General features: G+C 39.3%; 1 protein-coding gene across 4 annotated transcripts in view; it reads left to right on the top strand.

Annotated features, from left to right (window-relative positions):
• casz1 (castor zinc finger 1) overlaps positions 1–22,536 on the top strand; it is a 215,705-nt gene that overhangs the window by 104,959 nt on the left and 88,210 nt on the right. For 2 of the 4 annotated variants that reach the window (XM_023327524.1, XM_023327581.1), the window contains exon 1: positions 14,782–15,191. The exons of the other annotated variants lie outside the window; for them this stretch is intronic. In XM_023327524.1, the coding sequence (XP_023183292.1) occupies positions 15,143–15,191 (49 nt within the window). In that variant the 5' untranslated portion in view covers positions 14,782–15,142. Of the gene's footprint in view, positions 1–14,781; positions 15,192–22,536 lie in introns of those variants that run through there. 4 annotated transcript variants of the gene reach the window in all.

The raw sequence follows: 22,536 nt of genomic DNA, 5'->3' as shown, positions 1-22,536 counted from the left end.
CTTTGTCTCACACTGTGTTGGCAAAAAAAAAACCTATCATATAATGAGGCAGGTGTTTTGCACAGTTAGCGATAAGTGGGTTAAGTAGTTGCACAACAGATCTAGTTATGCTCAGTGATCACCATTAATTTAGTTTATCATCAGCTGGGTGCACAGAGATAGACTTTACCCACAGATAAAATAAATTGTGACACTTAAGGAATATATTTCAGTTCATTGGTCATACATCTGTTTAATTATTGACTAATGCTATGGAGGAGAAGGTTTCTTCCATTAACGACACTGACTTTTCAAACTTACAGATAAGGCTGTAAGAAGCAGGCTTATCTTTGCTGCATCTGTACTTAGGTGTCTTATTGATTATTAACAAACAGACCTTAGATGTGTCTAAAACAATAACAGCCGTCAGAAACTTCAGAACAGTGGGAAAAGTAATCATACTGTTGAACATATTTACACTTCGTCACATTTCAACCACATACTTCAAGAGGCTTTATTTGGATATTATGTGAAAGATCCGATCAAGGAAGTCCATGATGACACTGGCAAACATTTTCAAAAATGAAGTCTGAAAAGTGCGGCATGCCTTTGCATTCAGTGCTTTGTTACTATGATTCCCTTTTTTTAACTGCCTTTTATGCAAGCTGGGATGAGGTTGAGATCAGGCTTAGTTTATAAAACAAAATCTCAATTTTTAAACATCTCACCGAGCTCTGTTCTATCAAGACATGAATATCCACATAAAGTTAGAGGCCTGGCTAGGAGAAAACTAATCAGAGAACCAGTGAAGAGGCCAATGGCAAATCTGGAGGAACTTCAGAACCAGATTCTCAGGTAGGAGAAGCACCTGAAAATACAACTCTTAGTTGTAAACTCCACAAATCAGGTTATTATGGGTAAGTGGCAATTAAAACAACCAAGACCAATTTGTAGTTTGGCTAAAGCCATTTAGAATGCACAATATGTACTGTATGTGCCCTGTTTCTTGAGCAGGGACTGTGAAGCAAGAGCTGATGTGAAGACAGATAAATATGTTGCAATGCTGTTAGAAAAACCTGTTAAACACTGCAACCGAATATTGTGGTCTTCCAGCACCACAACAACCCGAAACATAATTGCACCAAGAGCTGCAATTAAATGGTTTTGATCAAAGGATATATGTGTTAAAATGGCCTAGTCAAAGTTGAGACCTAAATCCAATTGCAAGTATTTGCAAGTTCACAGATGCTCTCAGTCTTTGCATGTGCAAACGTGATAAAACTCCCAAACACCTGCAGCTGTAATGGCAGTGAAAGTATACTAAGTGAGGCTCTTGAGTACATTTGCACATCAATATTTAGATTTATTATTGTTTAAATCAGCTATTTTTCTTTCTGCTATAGGCCTGTCATATAAAATTCAAGTGAATCATACTGCAGATTTTGCTGTAACATGAAGAAATGAGAAAAAGTTTCACAGGGGTGAATATTTTTGTATGGAATTATATACTTTTTCCATAACTTCTCTTTAATTTGTTTTTCTACTTATAACTTGTGTATTTCCTGTCACTTGCAAGTTTTCTCCGTTCTGTTTTTGAGTTTAAATTCTCCATCTTTCTCCGATCTGCATCGTCTTGAGGACAAAATGCTAATTGTTCTAATCTGGTTACCGCTTGCTATTTTCAACAGTTCCATTAGAAAACTCCAATCCTCCCCCACCCGGCACCTCTCCCTCCACCTCCCACTCTCTCTACCCCCCGTCTGCCCTGACCTACATGGTAGTCACATGGCCCCGGTTCCCTGGCTTGGCATTTTATGGAAAATCTGCAGGAGATAAAGCCACAGGGTTTAAAGTGTTATCCCTGCCTGTCCTTTGAGAAGGGCTAAACACTGAATGAGGTGTTATTGCATCAATGCTGTTGGACACACACACACACTCACACACGCACAGGAACCAAAGAGGATCTCTTCCTCCCTCCTTCCTCCTCTCCCTCTTTCTCCTCAGTTTGATTGGATTTAGTAGAGTGTCACCACTGTGACTTTGGGGGATTTCTCTTTCCCTGTCACTGTCTTCTGCACGCTCACTCAGGTTATTTACTTTACTTGTCCAGAAAATGGACTCTGATCTGCAGCTTACCAGCAAAGCCAGGGGGAGACAAGTGCATTGTGGTAGTTAAGATATGCCCGACAGCCACCTAGACGCTTCCTTTCCTCTTCCCTGCGCTGGCTGGTTCACTCGCTCCCTTGCTGGTGCTGAGGGCTTAGATTTTTTTTGCATTGTGACCGAGTCCCCTTCACACTGTTGTCTGCCTGTAAATTTTCTGCTGCCCTTGCTATTCAGCCAATTACAGCAAAAGAGCTTTAGTGATTTTTTTTCTCTCCCCCCTTGTCTTCCTCCTGGTGTATATTTATATATTTATTTTACAAGCAAATGACAAGCATCGCTGAAGGTTAAAAAAATGCTGAATTTCACAGTGCGTATAATGTCATTTTTTTCTGTAGCGGGGCTAATCAATAGACAGCAGCTTCATCTTGTGCAAAACAAACACACGCACACGGCAGACTGTTACAGCTTCCGTGCCTGTTGCGTGTAAATATTGAGGAGGGAGAGTGATAAAAACTCTTGAGTTTTTTTTTGTGACAATTTTCATTTATTTTGTAAAATAAGCACAATGACACACAGCACCCTCCTTTTCCATTGTTATACTCGATAGGAATGTGTAAAAACCCATAATTGTGACTTATTTTGTGTCATTACATACTGATCAATTCAGAAAAATCTAGCATTTAATATGCGCACATTTCTGCAGTGAAAAAATACAGATGTTAGAAAATACTTTTGTTGCTTTTGTTCTTATCTTTACAAAATTACTCCTAAATGTTCCAATAAATAACAAAATGTATCTGAATCAGTTTTGCATTATTTTGCCTTTTGAAGTTGAACTCAGTGATTTAATCAGTCATCAGTGACTTCTAGCTTACCTGGGGTATAAATATGACAAAGCACATAAACCTTGTTTAGTTTTCCCAGTGTAATACCATAGAGTAAAAAAAAACATCAATCACAAAAAAACAAACAGACTAACAAAAAACAACAGCAATTGCAGTCTATGGTATACTTGCTTTCATTTAAAGCCATACAGACTCTACCTGCTGAGGAGGCTGAGGTCTCTTGGAGTTCATTGGGGCGCTCCAGACATTTTTTGACTCTGTGGTTCATCAGCCATCTTTTGTGATGTAGTTTGTTTGAGCAGCTTATTTACAGTGGAGAGGAAGCGGCTAGATAAGCTTATCACGAACGCCAGCTCTGTCCTAAGATGCCCCCTTGACCCAGTGCAGGTGGTGGGAGACCAAACTAACTCCTCCAAAATAACATCTCTGTTGGACGATGTCTCCCAGCTGTTGTTAACTGGAGAGCTCCTCCAGCGACAGACTGCTGCATCCACTGGGGCACAATGGAGTGTTACTGCAGATCCTTCCTCCCAGTAGCTGTTGGACCAGTGGTGGCCAGATTGTTTTCAACATGGGCCTGAATCCCAAAGTTGCAAAAGTGCTCTGGGGGACCAAATTGCTTTTCCAACTTGAAATGTTAAATAATTTTGTAATTAAAAAAAATCTGTTCAGCAAGAATTTCAACATAGAATTGTCTTTCAGCTTATTTGATCAACTGTATAAAGATTAAAAGATTAATAGAGGAATTGAGCTCTAGTTTAGTTGTTTTTTTTAACTTAGGAATCTATGTATGTTTACAGCGATACTTACTATGAAATAAAAATAAAAATACTTTTTGCGTAACACTTTCCATTAAGGAAGAATCAAATTTGTCATTAAAAGGGTCAAATTTATACCAATATTGAGCTGCAGTCAGTGGCTGGACAGAATTGTTTAAAGGGCCACAGGTGGCCCCCGGGCCACGCTTTGGACATACCTGTGTTAGGCTACAACCACCACCGCTCTCAACAAACTTGATAAGTTTTTCCATTTCTTGTAAATCTATTCTATCTATTCATTTGCATGTTTTGAGTTTGAGTATTTTATTTTTTATTAACTGCACACTTTTTACAATTTATTTTTGTTAATTTGCCTTTATTATAGAGTCTCTCTTTTCTTTTTGAGCTCACTTTTTTATCTTGAGGTGAATCGGCAAGCCTGCGTTTGCCTGTCACTTTCATGATGGCACAGCTGAATTTTAGCACGGAGAGCAATAAATAAATTATTCCTATTCTGTTCTCTTCTATTCTAAACATGGTTTTATTCGAATACATTTTTCACCTCTTTACCAGGGGTAGCAATGTGGACGGAGCTAGATGACGCTAATTCTACATTGTAAAACTATTGTGATTTGTGAGTACAGAGACAGAAGCTTGATTTATCCAGAGTTTGCAGGTCGGATAGTTTGTCCCCCTGCAACTGTTTTAGATTTTATTCCGTCAGCGTCTTCACTGTCCTCCTGACATTAATCTGCTCTGTCCCATTCTGTCAACCCTGATACTCGTAGTTATATATTCAGTAATAGGTTTAGAAGTGCACATCCTTAAGCCCTTCAACACGATATTGTGATGTGCTCTGCCTTATTATGTGCACCATATGTCCACCTCAGGTAAGATTTTGAGCTCGTTTTGCTTCCTTTGCGGCTCTAGGTATGTTTGACCTCACAGCTCCAGAGGGGCTATCAATACATTGTCAAATGTGATGCAAAGCCACAAAGCAGTTGTGGAATGCGTCTAGAAGATTCTGCCATGTTGCATTCTGGTGCTAAAATGACCGGAGGAAACATCCTCTTTTAAATACTGGATAAGATAAGGCGATGAGGGCCTCTTTGCATCACTGCGGTGACTGGCTGTAGTAACGTCGGAGCTATATTTGACAGGGCAAGTGCAGGGTTACAACAGTCCCTCTGCAACCTCCAAGTGGAACATCACATAGATTTTATTGTTCTATCTCTCATAAAAACCAAACCAGAAGTTACACAAGTGATAATTGTGCATAAAAGCAGCGACACCACAAAATGCAGAGTGTTCCAAAACAAGAGAGCAGAAGAATAAAGGGCTCTTTCCACCAGTGTTAAATTCAGCCACGCCTTGCAGTGGGAACGGAAAGCAAAACTGCTTAATGTGACAAAATAAAGACAGAAACACTCTGAGGGAAAGTTAGAATTAGGATCCTGAAAGATTTATGCCTCCATTTTATTTATAATTTGTTTTCTTTTGCTTATTGGAATCGAGTTGCAACTGAATATTTGATGAGCACAGCCTGGAAGGATGTTATGTCAGCAAAGAAACAAAAAAAAAAAGTAAAGAGAAACAACTAAGAAATGTATTTAGCAAAGTTTGCGCTTTGGAATAAACTAACATGCCTTTGCTTTCATGAGTGGCTCATTAATTGAATGTGGTGGTGTTGGGGTGGGGAGTTTGCTATCTGCAGGTTGTGCTGAGCCCTGGCGAGGATAGCTGCGCCTTTCCATATGCACTGCGCTGAGTGCTGGGTACTCTCCGTGCACAGAACACCATCTGCATTTTGCTGTTAACGCGCCTTCATATCCTAGGGAGGATTAGGAGAAAATCCCCAGGTTTTTTTCAACCAGTTGACAAATATCAGATTTGTCTCTAAAAAATTAGCTCCATCTATATCTCCCACCATATGACACACAAAAAAGATTATCTTTAATACCCAGCCAGCTTGGACGGGGAAAAAGCAGATTAAAGTTTCAGTTTGGTCATATTTACGCGGCCACTTCAAGTGCGACACAGTACACAGACCTCTTCACGGCAAGCTCCCCCCCCCTCACACATATCCACCCCAAGTTTTCCTCTCTAAAAACAAGATGTCCGCCTTGAAACAATTAGACATCATGCTTAAATAATTCATCATTTCCCAGTCAGTCTTTCTCTCCTACGTGTCCTTTATATAGACAGATTGAGCTGCCAAAGGGGCTAAAGTGAATAACAGCAGCAGGTGCCTTTTCAGATGGAGCTTTGTAGTCTACAGAGGGTGCTGAGCTGTTATTTTAGTGGCCCACTGGTAAGGAGCAGGGGGTGGCTGGGAAACCAACCTGACAGCTGACCTGAGACCCCAAAGCTGTCCTGTTAGCAGCCTTTCTTTGCTAAACTACTCTACTACACAACAAACTCTACTCAATGTAGTCAGCAATAGTTCCTAGGCCCATTCACAGCAAAAAGAGCAAACATCAAGTGCTGGTCCTTTGCAATTTTAATAATTTTATTTCACTTGTCACTTAATTACAAAAGGCAGGTCACATTGGAAGACCAGGTTAGATGATCTTATAACTTATTTGATAACATAATCTAAGCCGAGCCACTGTGGATGTTTTGGAGTGTGCATCACCACATATACTCTATATGTCCACCTTACTGTCTCATCAACGCAACTCAAACATCGCAGCAATGAACCAATAAAACCATCTCTTTATCTCACACTTTGCCATACACTCACCACAAAATAGTGGGTGGTTGAAAGTGAAAGTAATACTGGTGGTATGAGTTAGACTGATTAAATCAACTAGTGATTACCTGACCACTTGTGGACAGTTACAGTGCATTGACATTTAGAGACAGTTAATCAAAACAGTAAACTTCTCAGTCTGGATGCAGCAGAACACTGTGAATTCCACACGGTTGATCCCAAAACAGATCAGCTATTCAAGTGGCAGACTGTGGCAGAATTTTAAGGTACTACAACATCTTCTTCTTCGTTAGTTTATGCTCATACCCCTGTAGCAACTGTTTGTAAATATGCCAGCATACAACATATACCCGGAGTGTTGCTTTGGCTCATTCATAAATGTTTGAGAAATGTTCGGAGTTTAAGTCCCTCCCCAAAGAACATTTCTCCCTGCACCTCCCCCACTCAGCTCCTCCAGACTAGCAGCAGCAGCAGCAACTGGTAAACCCCTGGTGGAACCTGGTGAACTCCTGAGAATGGTTGTAAATGGCATCAATGGACAGCTTGAAGAAGCATTGTGGAGAATAGCGCAAGGTCCCTGGAAAATATGTAATACACCCTTTTTAAGTATTTCTGGATTTTTCATAATAGAGCTTTATGTCATTTTAAAGTTGCACTGCTCTTCCTTTTACTATTGATGTTTTTTATTTCTTCTTTAATGCACTGGCAGCATAAAAAAATGCATGTATTTTAGTTTCAGCCAGGGAATTAGGCTGTTATTATGTTGTGACAATACTATAAGGCTCATGATGCAGGGCAGCAAAGAGCCCAGACATTAAACCCAACATTAACTTTTCGCACAAACCCACAAAAAATCTGCTTGTGAACCAGTTTTACTGCAGTTTGTTTGGGGAATTAAAATCAAAACCGTCTTGTTACTTTGTCCACTTATTAATGAAAATGCATAGTTAATAACTTATGGCTTGAAAAGCGATAATATAAAACTTATTGGCAGGTTTTATAACAATTATTATTGTATAAACAATTGTGTGAAATAAATTAAAGTTAGGTTAATTGCAGGTCAAAAGTAAACTGAATTGACTCAAATGTCAGAGCCAAATAAAACCAGCATTAACTGAAGGAGTTGTAGTTAACTCACTAAATAACCTGAGTAAGTTAAGTAGAAGTTATTAGGTAGGTCATATTACATCAAGGTCAACTTGCCCAAATGTTACCTGAGCCATGATCAGTGGAACCAGGTGGAAAAAGACAATTTTCAGAAAACATATTAAAACAATTAAAATGATAGGAGAAACTTGAGCATTTTATGTTTATTTCTTTCTATAATTTACTACAAATTCATAGTTAGAAAGAGAAATAAAATAATATTCAATCATTTAAGTACCCTGGTAGGATACATGAAATAATGAGTTTGTACAAAATGTGAGCAGTAATTGGCAAAGGGGTGATTTGACCCAGGGCCAGTGTTTACTTTATCCTCCATTGGAGGATTTAAGAAACTCTCTTCCTAAAAATAAACTCCTCTGACCCTGAAGGAGGTCATTTCTGTCTGCAGTGGCAGATTGTAAGGCTGAACGTGCATCATTATTACCTATCAGCATGCATCAGGGGGGATTTAAACATCCAAGTACTGTAAGATGCTCCTTAAGCCTCTGCTAAGTCAGTGTGTTCTTCCTGACCATTTCATAATCAAATACATAATCGTCATCTGCAAGAGACAGAGCCGAAGGCCTAAGGCCCTACCTGGTGTCCTGGATGTCAACTTCTCTGCTTCCGCTCAAGACCACTGCCCCACCCAGAGGTTGCTTTATGAACACAGGAGCCCCATAAATGAAATTAAGGTGTCAATTAGTCAATTACGGCGTAATAACTCTGAGGGCAGACATTTAGAGACAAAGAGAACCTCAGCTAAGTTCATTTCCTCTAGCCCAGGAGCCTAGCGCTTGGCACACGTCACTCTCCACCCAGACTCGCTGAATAAGGGCCCCAGCGCTCTCCCTAATGTTATTTTCCCCTGGATATCTTTTTTGATCAACAATTTCCTTTCATGGGTTTGTTTTTCAGATGCGGGGATGCACTTTTTCTATCCCCAATTTGGCTAGGGAGAATTTTATAATTTAGTAATTAAAATCTTTGTTAGGCTTTAGAAATTGCGGCTAATTGAATTTAATGGGAAGATGAATTTCAATTTTATTTGATTAGCAGGACCCCTGGCATAGGTATTTATGGTAAAAAAAACTCTACAAAAATATGCTGTGTGGGCTAAGATGGCATAATAGAATTACAGATAATCGGATTTCGCCGTCATGAATTTCACTCTAATTTCACTATAATTTTCCATTAGATAGCTGGTTTACAAATATTTGCTCATCTGCGATGGGAAAGGCTATCTGTCTAAAATGATTACCAAGCGAGCCTTCAGAATAAGTCCCCCCTCTTTTTTTTTCTTCCTCCCTTTTAAAACCAGATTGCAAGGGATCAAAATTAGGAAGATTGCATTATGGATGTCTGCATCCGGGAGAGCAATGGGGGAGATATGATGATTACGGCCGGGGGATGAAAGCAGTGTCAAGAAAAATGTATGACTGAAAAACATAAGCCTGCTCTATCTGCCAAAATCTCTGCTCTCAGCAAACTCCTGCAACGTCCTGGATTGTGATTCATGAACCATCAGCGCAAATAAAAAAGAAAAAAAAAGAATTACGTTGACATATAAATACACCTTTTGCTTCATACAAACTCAGTTTTAATTGTCTCTGAGCGTGCATCTGTAGTTGGACCGTGCAAAAGTGTGGGCATATGCATACAAAACACATCTAGGCAGCAGTTAGGAAAATCAAATGGACGACTCGGTATCATCACTATGGCTAATGCAAATTGCAATCCTCAAATCATCAAAATGTGCCGTTTTGTTGCCATTGTTTGGGCCTCGGTTGTGTGTAATTTTAATATTCAGCTACTGACTCGACTCCAAAAATAAATAATAAATCAAATCATAAACAGACGTGAGAAGGAATAATATTCCTCATCCCAGACAACCTCGACTGACATTAGGCTGAACTCTTGTGGAGTCCCACTCTAAAAGGCTCTGCTGCAGAATTAAGCTTTTACACGTTCAATTTCCTGCCTGTTTCACACCACATGACGGCGAAGATGAAGAATAAACACAAACTCTATTAATTTGTTGTTTTCACAGTTAGAGACTCTAGTAGTTGCTGCTTCTTTTGTCTAATCTCCGATCTCGCACACACATTCACACGCGCGCACACACACACACAAACCACGTGTAGGTGCTGCTGGATAAAATACGACCACCATCCCATACCATCTCACACCCACTCCCTCCTATTTGTTCTCTCACTTCTTGCCCCAAACTGCCAGAGACAGCAAGAGGGGTTCAAAAACACATTCTGACTTTCTGCAAAGGTCAGATTTCTCACTCGGCATGTCTCTGGGCTTTGGGCACAAAAGCCACTGAATTCACATCTTTCAACTGGGCCACGGCTTTTGTCCCAGGGAATGGAGGACTCTGAGTCGGCCCTGCAGACCGACTAGCCCCTCCTGGAGTGCACTGTCAGGGGCAGCCGAACGTCTGGCCCAGAGGCCCTTTGACTGATGTACCCTTACTATGTCACGTGCACTGCAGCGCCTGCACACACTCACACGCACACGCGCTCCACCTTGCCCTCTACATTCTCCCGCATGCACAGCACGATGCCCTCAGACCACATCAAACGAAAATCCCCACAGCTTTCTTTTGAAAAGTAATGGTTTCACCCCTGAAGATGGCAGCTCAGGGGCCAGAGGGCTGCAGTGCATGGACAGCACACCCCCTCTTCCTGCAGTGGACATTGTTGTATGGAAACTATTCAAACTGCACACCAGAATTTTTCAATCTTGATAAACCTTTGTTGTAAATTACAGCTGATGCTCTGGATATTTTTTCCCCCATTATATTTACACAGTGTCATGAAATCCCATCATGCTGTAATATCTTTTCAGCATCAGTAGGGGGTTGATGACGTTAACATTAACAATGTCAAAATTCCAGAAAAAGATACTGACACGGCTAAAGCTGTGCTGGACCCAGTTGTAGATGTCATATCTCATCTTGTCTTTGACCTTTTCAACTTTTTCCTCATTCATTTGCATCAACTTTTGTTTGACGCTTATTTGATACACAGTCATGGCAAAAGATAGACGAGACTAAAAACTGTTTTTAACAGCATTAAGGAGGAGCATTGTTGTGATGACCTGCTAAAGGGGCAGTGTCAGAAAGGTTAGCTTCTTAAAGAGCTTCTTAAAGAGACAGGCTGATTTTAAGGACTCATATGTGGCTGTAATGCAAAATCAAATTTCTTTTAAGTGAGGTTTTTATATATGCAGCATGTTTATAACAACTGAAGGTAACATAGTTGCTTCATTGTGTTGTAAAATGGAACTACATGACTGGAAAATACATAATACCCTCCCTTTAAAAGGCTCCACTGTTGTTGCAGCTTCCAGCTCTGAAAATGGTAGTTTTTATGCATGAGGCAGACCTTTCTACATATCGAGACCAAATGAATTCACAAATGTCTCTAAATATCTCAATTTCAGAAAATGAATAAAATGTTATCACCAAAATCTCTGTATAAGGACAGACATCGCAAAGGTAGCAAAAAGCTTTTTCAGAATATCCATGTTTGTGTGAACAGGCACTGTTTTTATAGTATTTTTATCTCTACTTTCCATATACTATCCAAATAAAGTATTTTTAGTCTGTGTATGAATAGGAGGTGCTATGTTAGAGTCATCACAAGGTTGCTTCTGACTGAGTTTTATTTGCTGATTGTAGTTTGGCCTTTAAATTGCAAACGGAGCTTCTTGCAACATGCAAATACTGTATGTAAAACTGCAGGTCCACAGAGCAATGGCTATAAAATCTCTCTCTATATAAGATCTATATATAGCTATACATGCTGGGACAAATATCTCACTGCTTAGGACATCAGACAACACTGGAAACCACTTGATATACAGATCACTATTTTATGTGGGTAACCCTAAACAAACCCAAAGGGTAACTAGTAAGGTTGGTAGAGAGGACATAAATAGGAGCTCCAGACCAGCAAATATTCAATAAATTAGAATATTACTAAAAAGCACATTTATTTCAGGAATTTTATCACTAAGCGAAACACATTATATAGATGAATTACTCACAGATGGGTATTTGAAAGCCTTTATTTCTGTTAATTATGATGATTTTCCTCTTACAGTATAAAATAAATATGACATTTACAATGATAATATTACATCAGACTGATGTAATATATATCAGTCTGCATATATAGTATACAGTGTATACAGTATATATATATATATATATATATATATATATATATATATATATATATATATTACAGAAATATAAGGGTGAATGACAATTATGTTTAATACCTGCTTAAAGGTTGATTGTTCAATTTATTCTGACAAATGCGCTTCAACTGAACGCATTTTGTAATTGTATTTTACTGATTTCGTGATGGGAGCTGAAATATTGTTTGCTTAACACTCCTAAATGTTAGCTATTTAACTATGTCTCAACAGCAAATATCTACATTTTACTTTTTTTTCTTTCCCAAATAAAAAATATGAACTTTTTGTAAACATTTGCAGGTATTCATTCACGGGCACCTTATAAAATACTGCAGGAAATTTAAATCCAGATCCTAAGTTGCCTCCACCAACAGCCCAAAATTCCCCCTGACAAAAGAAAAAAAAACAACTAAATAAATAGTTACTTGATTTTTTTTATGTATTCTCTAATCTAACAGCTGATAAAGCAACTTTGGTGATTATATTGATAAAATCCTGACACACAGTGGCACACGTGGTTCCTCTGTAGCCAATTAGGACACTTGGTTTGCCTAGATGATGCAGAGGTTGATCCTGGTAAAACTTTGCCAGGGAAAGATTTAATCAGCTATATTGATTTAATAAGCCCATCTCAAGAGTTTACAACTAGGACTATTTTGCAAATAACTACTGGGATTCTGAGTCTACAAATGATAGTGAGCCTCATTGCAGCAGACACCTGCGTGTGTTTTCATGTCTGTGCTGCAGACATTTGAGCACCTGTTATAAAATCTAAAAAACCGATTCAGGTTCAGATCCATTAACTTTCCTCTCCATGTCTGTTATGCTGTCTGACTGATCTGCAACTTTTAACTTGCAGATCAGACTGTGTTGCACTGGGTGAATGAAGCTACTTAATTAAAATCTTTGTTGTTTTATCCTTTTTCACATTCTTTTTAAATCAAACATTACCATCTTAGACAAAACACTAAGTTTTTTAGACAAATTAAGTTCTACTGGATATCTATGACCTCTACTTGAGCTTAAACAGGCTTTGAACTTCTGGTCTATTCTGGACTGTTTGTAGCAAATGCTAATATTTTCATCATACCTGCAGCAACATGTTCAGGTAATATTGTAGGCTTCAAATCCTGCAATCATAAACACATCCTGTGAATTTTTATCTGTTTTGCAAACAAACTACAGGTACATTACTGCCAACTAGAGAGCTGGAGTGTGTACACCAGTGTCACCACTGTGCCAGAAATTAGGGAACTAAGCAGGATGCAGTTAAAAGAACAATGCCTTTTTCTCCAGTTTAAGAACTGCAATCAATCCATTAAATCTGAGCCCTACCAAAACATAGGTTTTCACCCTTTCTTTTAAAACTATAGAAGCTTTTGCTGCAAATGCTAATCTTTGTTCTGGCATCTCTATCTTCTAGCACACAACAACTTGTTTCGACTGTTTGCAGTCACCTCTGATTTTTACGCGTTTCATGCTCTACTTGAATGGAGCAACGGGGCTCTCCTGCCACCCAGAAGGAGGCAGAGAGGGGAGCAGACATCCGTGACGTCGCTCTGCAGTAACTCTATGTCAGCATTTCATTTGCGTTTGCTCTAGTTTTGAAAATAAATTCACAAATCTTCAAACAAAATACTTAATTCAGGCTATTTGTGCTGATTATGTTCACAAATTATTTATTTTCCTTTTTTAAAAATTGCAAGCAAGTGGCATAGTTACGCATTAACATTTCATTCTGTTTCTAAAGGAGATTTGTAATCTCAATGGGTGTTTTCTGGTTAAACAGAGGTTAAATTAAACATTTTTTTTTTTATCAGAATCTGTCATGTAGAACAAAACAATTCAAGTTTAACTAGGCTTTTGTAAAACAAACAAACCAAAAAACAAAACTGAAGTATTATTTACAGTACAATGTTACAGCAAGGGTGGAGCCTGACAGAAACTCTTTTAGGGACATTTTTCCTTTATGTGGGTAAAGAAGGTGGAGACAAAAGGTTTTTTTTTTTCGTCATTAAACAAGATGAGTCATCATAATTTCAGAATCAGCCAAAACCAGTTTTTTATGTACTGTACATACTTTGCACTCCTTTGACAGGAACTGAAGCCATGATTGTGTATCTATGTATTATGGTTCACAGCCATAAAGTTGTTCATTTCCTCTTTTTTCTAACCCATAAATGCTACATACACCACACCTTTATTAGTAGAAGAAAACAAAAAACTGTAAGTCTGCTTCGAAAACACAGAAATTTGACGTCACTTTTAAAAGTTCAGAGTTTTTTTTTTCTATTTTCTGTCACTCTTTAAATGCCACATTCTTGACACGGCGCCATGTTTACAGTACATGGGGTTTATGTACAAATGGTTCAGAGGCGCTTTGCATGCCACTGCGGAAGAAACTGCCAGGCAAATAAGGGGTTTGTCTTATAAAGTATTCATTGTCACCTGGTAACGGCCGTCATTTATCATTTCACCTGAAATTACAATGAAAACTGATAGCTTATCAGAGTAGAGGTGAGGAGAAAGAGTCGCTCTCTCTTTGTAAAGGAGAGCAGCTTTAAAGCACCGAAACAGAGAGGATCCCTGTTTTGGGAGAGAAGTGAAAGAGTTATTTGCTTTGAATGAAGTTGTGTTTTTGCAAGAAGTTTGAGAATCGTTCAGAAATTTCCTTCCACTTACATTTCTTGCAATGTGAATAAAAATAACACATTCTTACTTCTGCTTTTGCATCAAATTGCACTGTTTCACTTGCATTGTCACTTTAAAAACTTCAAATTTACAAAAGAAAGAGCTATGATATGCTTTATTAAATTTCTAATTTACCCTCCTCCTCACCCTTTTTTTATTATTTTTTTTAGCAAAGTGTAGCTCTCCCTTCATTTGAATAGAGGCAGCGGTGGCTCCACCCCAAGAGAGTTGAAAGGCTAGAAGACCACAAAGATGGAAAGGCCAGCCCACTGAGGGAGGGAGAAAAAAACTGCTCCAGTTCCTCTGCCATAATTTCCTATCAGCCTATTCAGACAACATCACCAACAGCTCGAGCTGCGTGTGTGTGAGAGGCTGTGTGTGTATGTATGGGAGAGAGAGAGAGAGCGCAACAGAGAGCAAGAGCAGGGAAGGGGGAGGCTCCATATTCTTTCACCCCCCTCCTCGTCAAACCACAGGAAGGAGGGGCCAGAACCTAAGCTGCCAATCAAATCCGCTCGTGGCAGCCGGCATTATCTCAGCAACAAACTATTGACAGATTACATGTCAAGGAGTTTAGTGCTTGATTGAAGGAACCCTTCTTTTTTTTCATCTAGTTACTTTTTCGCTTTATTTCCCCCCTCCGCCAGCAGCCACCTGAATGACTTTCTAACAAGAGTTTGAGTAATATTATGAAAGTTACATGTCTGAGAGGATTTAACTTCGACTTCCCTGAATATGGTGAGTACTCTTCTTCATTTTTCTTCTCTCTTTATTTTGTCAGATGTGTTTTATTAGCCAACAGTTTAAGGTGTGCCTTTTTTTTTTTTTACAAAAAAATCGCTGGTTAAATATACAGACAGAGAGAGTTACAGAGAGAGAGAGAGAAAGCAAGAGAGAAAAGGAGAGAGAGAGGAAACTGTTCATGATTAAACAATGTGCCAGCGCTGTACGTTTACCCAGGTCTCCAAACACCCTTATTTATAGCTCTTTGACAGCACCCAAAGGTGACTGCAATATCAAAAATAAGTGGCCGTTTTTCCAGCCCACGGCTCGTGATGGCGTGAGACATACAGCACACATGTGAGGAAAGTTCACAAAGCAAGTTTCATTTTCTCCCGTCAGGGTGCCTGTTTATCCTGGGACTGGCATAACTGCCTGTAAAGGCTGATTTTTTTTTTGCTTTCATTTTATTATTACTGTTATTATTATTATTTCTATTAATAAAAAACATTTTCCTCCATTTTCCCCTGGCTCTTCATCTCACATTAATTTAAAAAAAAAAAAAGACTCAGAAGCACAAAATGCAGGTATGATCGCATTGACCCACAGAGACGCTGGCAGTGCCATAAGGGCAGCCTGAATGGCCTGAGGGTTTGTTGCCAAGGGGACAAAGCAAACAAACTGTTGTGCTCTTTATGTTGCCACACATGTAAAGGAGAGCTCGCACCTTTCAGCTGCCTCTAATTAGTGTTGTTATATTAACAGCAAATCAAAATGCACTGCAGTTCAGATGAAACACTTTTAACAGAAACAGTTGACATTTAATATTTATGTGTGGGAAAAGTACCTGTACGACAGGTAATTATATTTTTAAAATGTTCAATTTGCCAAATGCCCCTTTTTCTAAGAGTGTGTACTTTTAGAAAGATGTACTTGTCCCGTTGTAACTGGATTACACTTTGTAAGCGTCATTCCTCTTGCTCCGAGGCACTTGGATGAGCATTTTGGATAAGTGTGTGTACGCCTGCAGGGGGGTGTGCGTGTGTGTGTGTGTGTGTGTTTTAAAATAACTCGCATTTTAAGGTAGCATTAATGTGTGTCCTTACACTTCTTTTGTAAGTTTAATCGAGACCTTCTTATTTTAGTTCTCTTTCACTTCATCTGCCCTGTTGATAAAATGACTCATATGAACTAGTTTCAATAAGTGTGATGCATGTTTTTGCTATTACAATAAATGATAGTGCTTGTTTTTGTAAATAGGATTTTAGTGCTTAAAGCTGCACAAATTATATACATTTGAAATATTTTAAATATTCAACAGTAATTTATTTTTCAGAAGTAGCTTTACTCCAGACTTTTAGTTATGACAGTTTGTTTTTAATTTACTTCCCCTCTCAGAATTTAATTTTTATCACTTTTTTAAAATTTACTTGAAACCTTGCTGCCGCATTGGCTTGTCCACGTCAAATTAGGTGGAAAAACAAAACTCAAACATGTGTCGTCTTAAATAAAAGTCAGAGTAGAGACGGCGTACAGCGGATTCCCATCACTACAGATGCCGTGCTATTTGTGCTATTTAAGGTGTCCTGCTTCTTCCATTGAAATACCAAACAAGTTCAACTGTTATCGAGACACACCTTAATTTCAAACTTTTTGTGGGCTCGGAAAATGTTTTTTGGCTCTTGTATGAGTCATAATGTTGATTGCCTTTTTCCCTCACTGACTTGTCTCATTAACCCCTTTGTGGCACCTCTCCATCGTTTACGGCCCTCCACAAAAAAAAAAGAAAAGAAACGGGTGAGAAAAAAACAAGCCCAGGTCTGAAGGGCCTCAATAACCTTTTATCACAATTTAGCAATAACCTGAATCAATTTGATGTCTTAAGCAATAAAATATGCTGTTGCACTCCTCTTTCTGCTGCTCCTTGGATGACAGTAAATTTACATTTTTTAATTAAACTAGCCCGGAATTTTTATTAGGGGGCCGGGCCGGGCTAATGGAAATGTTGTGTACAGCAGATTAACAGAGTTTTGAAATAAATTTAACAGGACGACGTTTGGAAAAAGAACGGGGAATGGGGGGGGGAGCAAAAAAAAAAAAAAAAAAAGCTAGTCATTGTCTTTAACCTCTTTGGTGCCGATTCCTCCTGGGAGATCCTTGTATTCTAAGGAGCCTTGTCAGGGAAGACTGCTTCTCAGCAACAAGGTGATTAGTATCGCCTCGTCAACCGAGGAAAAACACTCAGGCTTTTACTTATTTAGTACCTTGTTTGAAGGAAAAAAAAAAAAAAAATTTAAAAAATTTTTTTTTATTTATCTTACTGAATATGCTTTTTTTTTAGAATTATATGATAACAAAGCAGTGGCTATAAATGTTTTAGCTTTATATTTTAATATGAAAAATATATATTTGAAGTGATTATTTTAAAATGAATCAGTTCTATTAACATATTGAAACTAAGCTGCACTGATCTGCAAAGTGTTAAGATGCGGGAGTTAAAGGTAGGCTGTGTGTTTGTGTAGTTTTATGGGCCTACGCTGTGAGTATTTGATTGATGTTACGCAGGCTTTGTGTGTGTGTGCGTGTGTGTGTCTGGTTTTGCAGAGTGATATGGGTAGACAAGGAGGGGAGCACACACACGTAGCAGATGAGGGCAGGGAGGTGTGTGTGTATGTGTATCTTGACTGAACACAAGCCGCATCATCAGACGCAACTCTCTCTCCCACCTCCCCCAACACCATAATTACCTTAACCCCCGTCTTTTATACCCAAATCGCTCCAACTGGTCCGTTTTTTGGGGGGTCGGGCAGGGAGGGGGCACGGCAGAAAGAGGAAACATCAGAGATCAAATGATCAAATAAACTACAGATGCACGTGGCCTGCCCATGCTTCGTGTCGCGGCGGAAGCCAGAAGTGTTCAGGGGGGTACTTGATATGGGCCAGGAGCGAGGCAAGAGGCATCACCACCCCCTTTCTTCACTCCTGTGCACTCATGCAGTGGCCAGCACCTAATTAAAACCTCAAAGCTCCCCGTCACCAATCTGGAGTAATGGCCTAATTAATACTTGGTGAAGAAATATTCCAGAATGATAAACAGGTTGCACCCGGGGTCTTCATTGGCTTTATTATCTAAAATTATTATTGTGGATCATGCAGATTTGTTAATTTAATAAATAAAATAGCATAACCAAACCTTCCTTAAAAAAACCCAATTCCTATTTGTATATGACATGGGAAAATATTTTATTATATTTAAAGTCTCAACAAACTCCATTAAGTTACTCACTGTGTGTGGAGTTGAAAGAAAAGTGTCCTGCAACTTTATCCCTTTTGGACTCCATAACCCTATCTCATATATGAAATTATGATTTCATGCAAAAATCAGGGAGTAGAATAATCTCTAGTAGTCGATATGCTTTATAAGAGAGGGGAGAAAAAAGGGGAAAATGAAGAGGTAATTAGCAGAGAGGAAGACTTTAAGACGTTTGTCTGAAAGCACGGTCTCAACTGGCCATGAATGAATTTGCATGCTTCGCTTATCGAGACGCACTTATTAGACCGGCTGAAAGAGACATTAAGCCGGCACAAAATGTGGCGTCTAATCCTTTTAAATGTGGCGGAGGGGGCTTTAAGGTGTGAAAACAGCCCATACGTGGGCAAAGCGGGCATTCGGATGAGACTTTCATGGGAAAGAAAGCAGGAAATGATTGGCATTGTTAATAACAGAATGCTTTATCTGCTGACCTGCTTATCTCGGGGATAAATACGGCAGGTGGGGTCAGACGCATAGCAGATAACAACAGAGACACCTTGTGTGGTCCAATATCAGCAACTTTTCCTTGTTTTTTTCTTTTCATGTTGGAAAGTTTAGTTAATCATACCCGGGTGATAAAAAAAAAACTTAAATAAAAGCATAGAGAGGAGTGGGTGTTGGAGCAAATCTGCCTTCTCACTTTGGTGCCGTGTACATTTCTCAGTTTCACTTCTCTACCACCTTTTCTTTGACAGGAATTCAAGACTTGAGAAAAAAAAACACCATGAGAACCTTTTTTTTTTTTCAATCTATGCCATGTCTGACAAAATATTTGTAGCATGTAGTCAGAGAGTCAGAGTTTACTTGACTGCAAACAGCAGCGTTGTGAAATTGTTTGTAATATGGTCGAAATGGCTCTTCGTCCAGGGCAAAACTGTGTCGGGGAGAGACATGAGACAGCCATTTTTATTTTTAATCCAAAATTTTAAATACTTAAACTGGTAAAACCTGGAATAGATAATCCTACAGAGAAAAAATAAGCACAATTTGAGAGTCATTTAATCTTTATTATTTTTGTGAAAACACACAAAAAAAGCTCTTTCTGTATTTGTTATAAAGAAAATTTTGGAGACAGACATGAAAAAAACTGTTCAAACCTGAATTGACTTATTCTGACTACAGATTCATCTTTGTAAAACCTGTGCAGAAACTTGATTTTTTTATTTTTTATTTTTTAAACCAAAAAGGTAAATGGTTATGACGTTTAAAGGCTGCTTTTAGCGCCACACATTTTCCTAGGCTGGCACGTTTTAACTTCAGCTCCCCTTCTGCCGTATATATATGTGCATGTATGATTTTTTTTTTTTTCATGTGACATTCTATTCACTTGGGTCGGTAGCAGGCAGCACCAGCAATAATTACTGTCTGTACATGATAAATCTGAAGCCCAGCTGTTCACTTCTGTCACAACAGAAAGAGAGGAGAGGAGGAGGTAGGGGGGAAGGATGGAGAAAAGAGAAGGAGAGATGGGGGGGGGGGGGGGAGTTTAGGAGCGTGCAGTTTGTCGGATTTCTTCCCTTTTTTTAAAACTCTGTAACTTGATAGGATTACATGGTTCTAGAGCCCACACCTGTTAAGAGGCTGTTAACAGAACAGTTGGCAGTTTCCGAGCCCGGGCTTAGCCTTTTTGCTGTCTGTTCTGGGCGCCCTTTTGAGGATTTTCACCCCTCATATTTGCAGAGTTTGTTTCTCCGGGCAAGGAGAGGAGAGAGCTCCCTGCAACATGCGAGCGGTCTGATGCTAGAGTGTGTACCGTAGGTTTCTCTGCAGGAGTGTGTGTGTGTTTGTGCGCGTGCTGCTAGTGGGGGTGTTTGCGTGTGTGTGTTAGGATGAGGCTGGGTCGGCTGACAATCTCTTTTTCTCCCTCCCTTTCAACAAGAGTTGTTCTGTACCAGCAGTTGTCGCTCCTCTCTCCGACGAATTTATGAGAAAGTCATCAGCGAAAAGTGAAAGAATTCGATTTGATGTTGTGTTGGAAAGGTGTTGCCAGGATAAAATGCCCAAATACAGGTTAAACCAGACGATTTGAATGATTAAGGGCTAGGTTGAGAGGTTTTTGTGCATATTTTCAGGAGTGCCAAAGCCTGTGCCGTCAATTGGACATACTTTTGAGAGGAGTGGAGAAATGAGTAATGCATAAAATTTGCTGCTTGTTTTCTCTTGTTCAGTTATTGCTCTTGGAGACACTGAAGAGTGTCTTAACTGAGGATTTTTGTTGCAAAAAATCTGTGACACTCATCAGACTCAGAGAATCACATCAGGGTTGGTTGTTTGTGCCTTGTCGGTGCAGCGTGCCTCGCTGCCTTATTTGGCATTCAGCAGACACACGGCTCTCCTGCTTCGTCACTTTCTGCGGGTCCTCAGCACCTGTTCCCCCTATTGTGCCGGAATTTTCTATATTTGGCGCGAAGTTGGACTCCCTCGATTTATGTCTAGGTCACAGTTTATGATAGCCAGAAAGCAACCATCTCTATATAAAGGTTTTTTTCCCCCATTTCTCAGTTTTCTTTTTCTGGGAGATAACAAAAGCATTAAACTTGATGAAAGTTATGGAGACTCTAAAACATTTCTCACCAGGGCGTCTAAATGTCATCTTTTCCCTTGCATTATTGTTGACACGTTGCATTGCAAGTGGTGTAAATTATCTTCCCTCTGAAGCGCGGGATGAATAAAAAACGAGCAAAGTTGATAGATATCTTGGACTAACTTTTAATTGTTCTGATATGCAATCACAAAATGACAATAAAACCGGAGCAGGGCCACGGTAAAAGCTTTATCTCTCCTACTCTGTGCCCAAAGTGTCATGTCCATAACAGCACCACCTGATCTACAGAGTAAAATAACCACTTATTGTTTGGACAATATTGGAACCCCCTCCCCAACGTACCCCACCCCAACATTCACCCAGCCCTCCCCGCCGCTGCTTCTCCCACCTCTCCCTTGATTCATTTCACCCACTGTCCTCGGCTGCTGGAAAATGGCGTTAATTTTTTTATTACCTGTTTGACTCTCCAGCCTTATTACTGTAGCCCCTTAATGTTCCCGGTAACCGTGGAAACCAGATGAATAACTGTCCGCCAAAGAAAATGAGATGATTAAACAGGTCACCCTTGCAAAACAAATTCGCTTGGTCGAGCGCAATTTGTATACCAAGCGGCTGTCTTAACAGTTTGCTAACAAGGGGATTGTTTGCCAGACTAACTGACAGAGACGGGAGGGAGGGAGGAAGAGGGGGGGAGATGAAGATATCTGGGGAAAAAGGATATGATTGAGGAGATAATATTTTACATCACTGTGCTGTTTGTCTCAGCTCTTATTTTTCATGATAATGTGATGATTGTAAAGGATTTGAAGTTATCTTTGCTGTGTTTTCCTCACATATTACAGTGAGAAACGGATACTTAAAGACGGCCGGTTTTCAGGGTGTGTAACCAAGAGAGTTTAAAGGGTTCAGGATTTTATTTAGGTTGTGCTATGAGGTTAGAAGCAATTAATGTTGGGGGGCAGGGGACTGATAGATCTGGCAAACACTATGATGTTGGCTTCACAAGAACAAGATGAGACAAGGTATTAGTAATACTCTTGGGGAAACTATAAATGGCTTTTTTAAAAATTTCATAAATATAATTTTTTTCTAATCATAAGCTGTGCTCTAAAGAATATGTAGTCAGTGTATTCTTTCCAGGTTTGACTGGTATGTCAAAGTTTTTATGCCTGTTTCATTCAGGAGTGGTCAAAAAAGCATTACAAAGGCTGCCATTTTGTGTTTTCACAACTTGATTAAAGGTTACTTAAACTTCAAGCTGCTTAGATTTTGAACCAGACGATCAAATGCATTATTACAAACAGTCCAATAGTCCTTTAGTCTGGTGCCAATACAAAGCCCCGAGGCAGATGCTGACTTTACTGTCTTTAGCACCGAGCAGTTAGCTAGTTGCAGTCTTATCACAGTACTTCCTGTCTTCTCTGTCACTCTCTCATTGTTTCTTTTTTACTTAGTGCCTAAAATGTGGTGAGGCAAACTATTTCAATGATTTTGAGTTTTCTTTA

The sequence above is a fragment of the Xiphophorus maculatus genome, chromosome 1, assembly GCF_002775205.1.
Source record: "Xiphophorus maculatus strain JP 163 A chromosome 1, X_maculatus-5.0-male, whole genome shotgun sequence".
NCBI lineage: Eukaryota > Metazoa > Chordata > Actinopteri > Cyprinodontiformes > Poeciliidae > Xiphophorus > Xiphophorus maculatus.
This window is presented reverse-complemented; position numbering and strand designations above follow the sequence as displayed.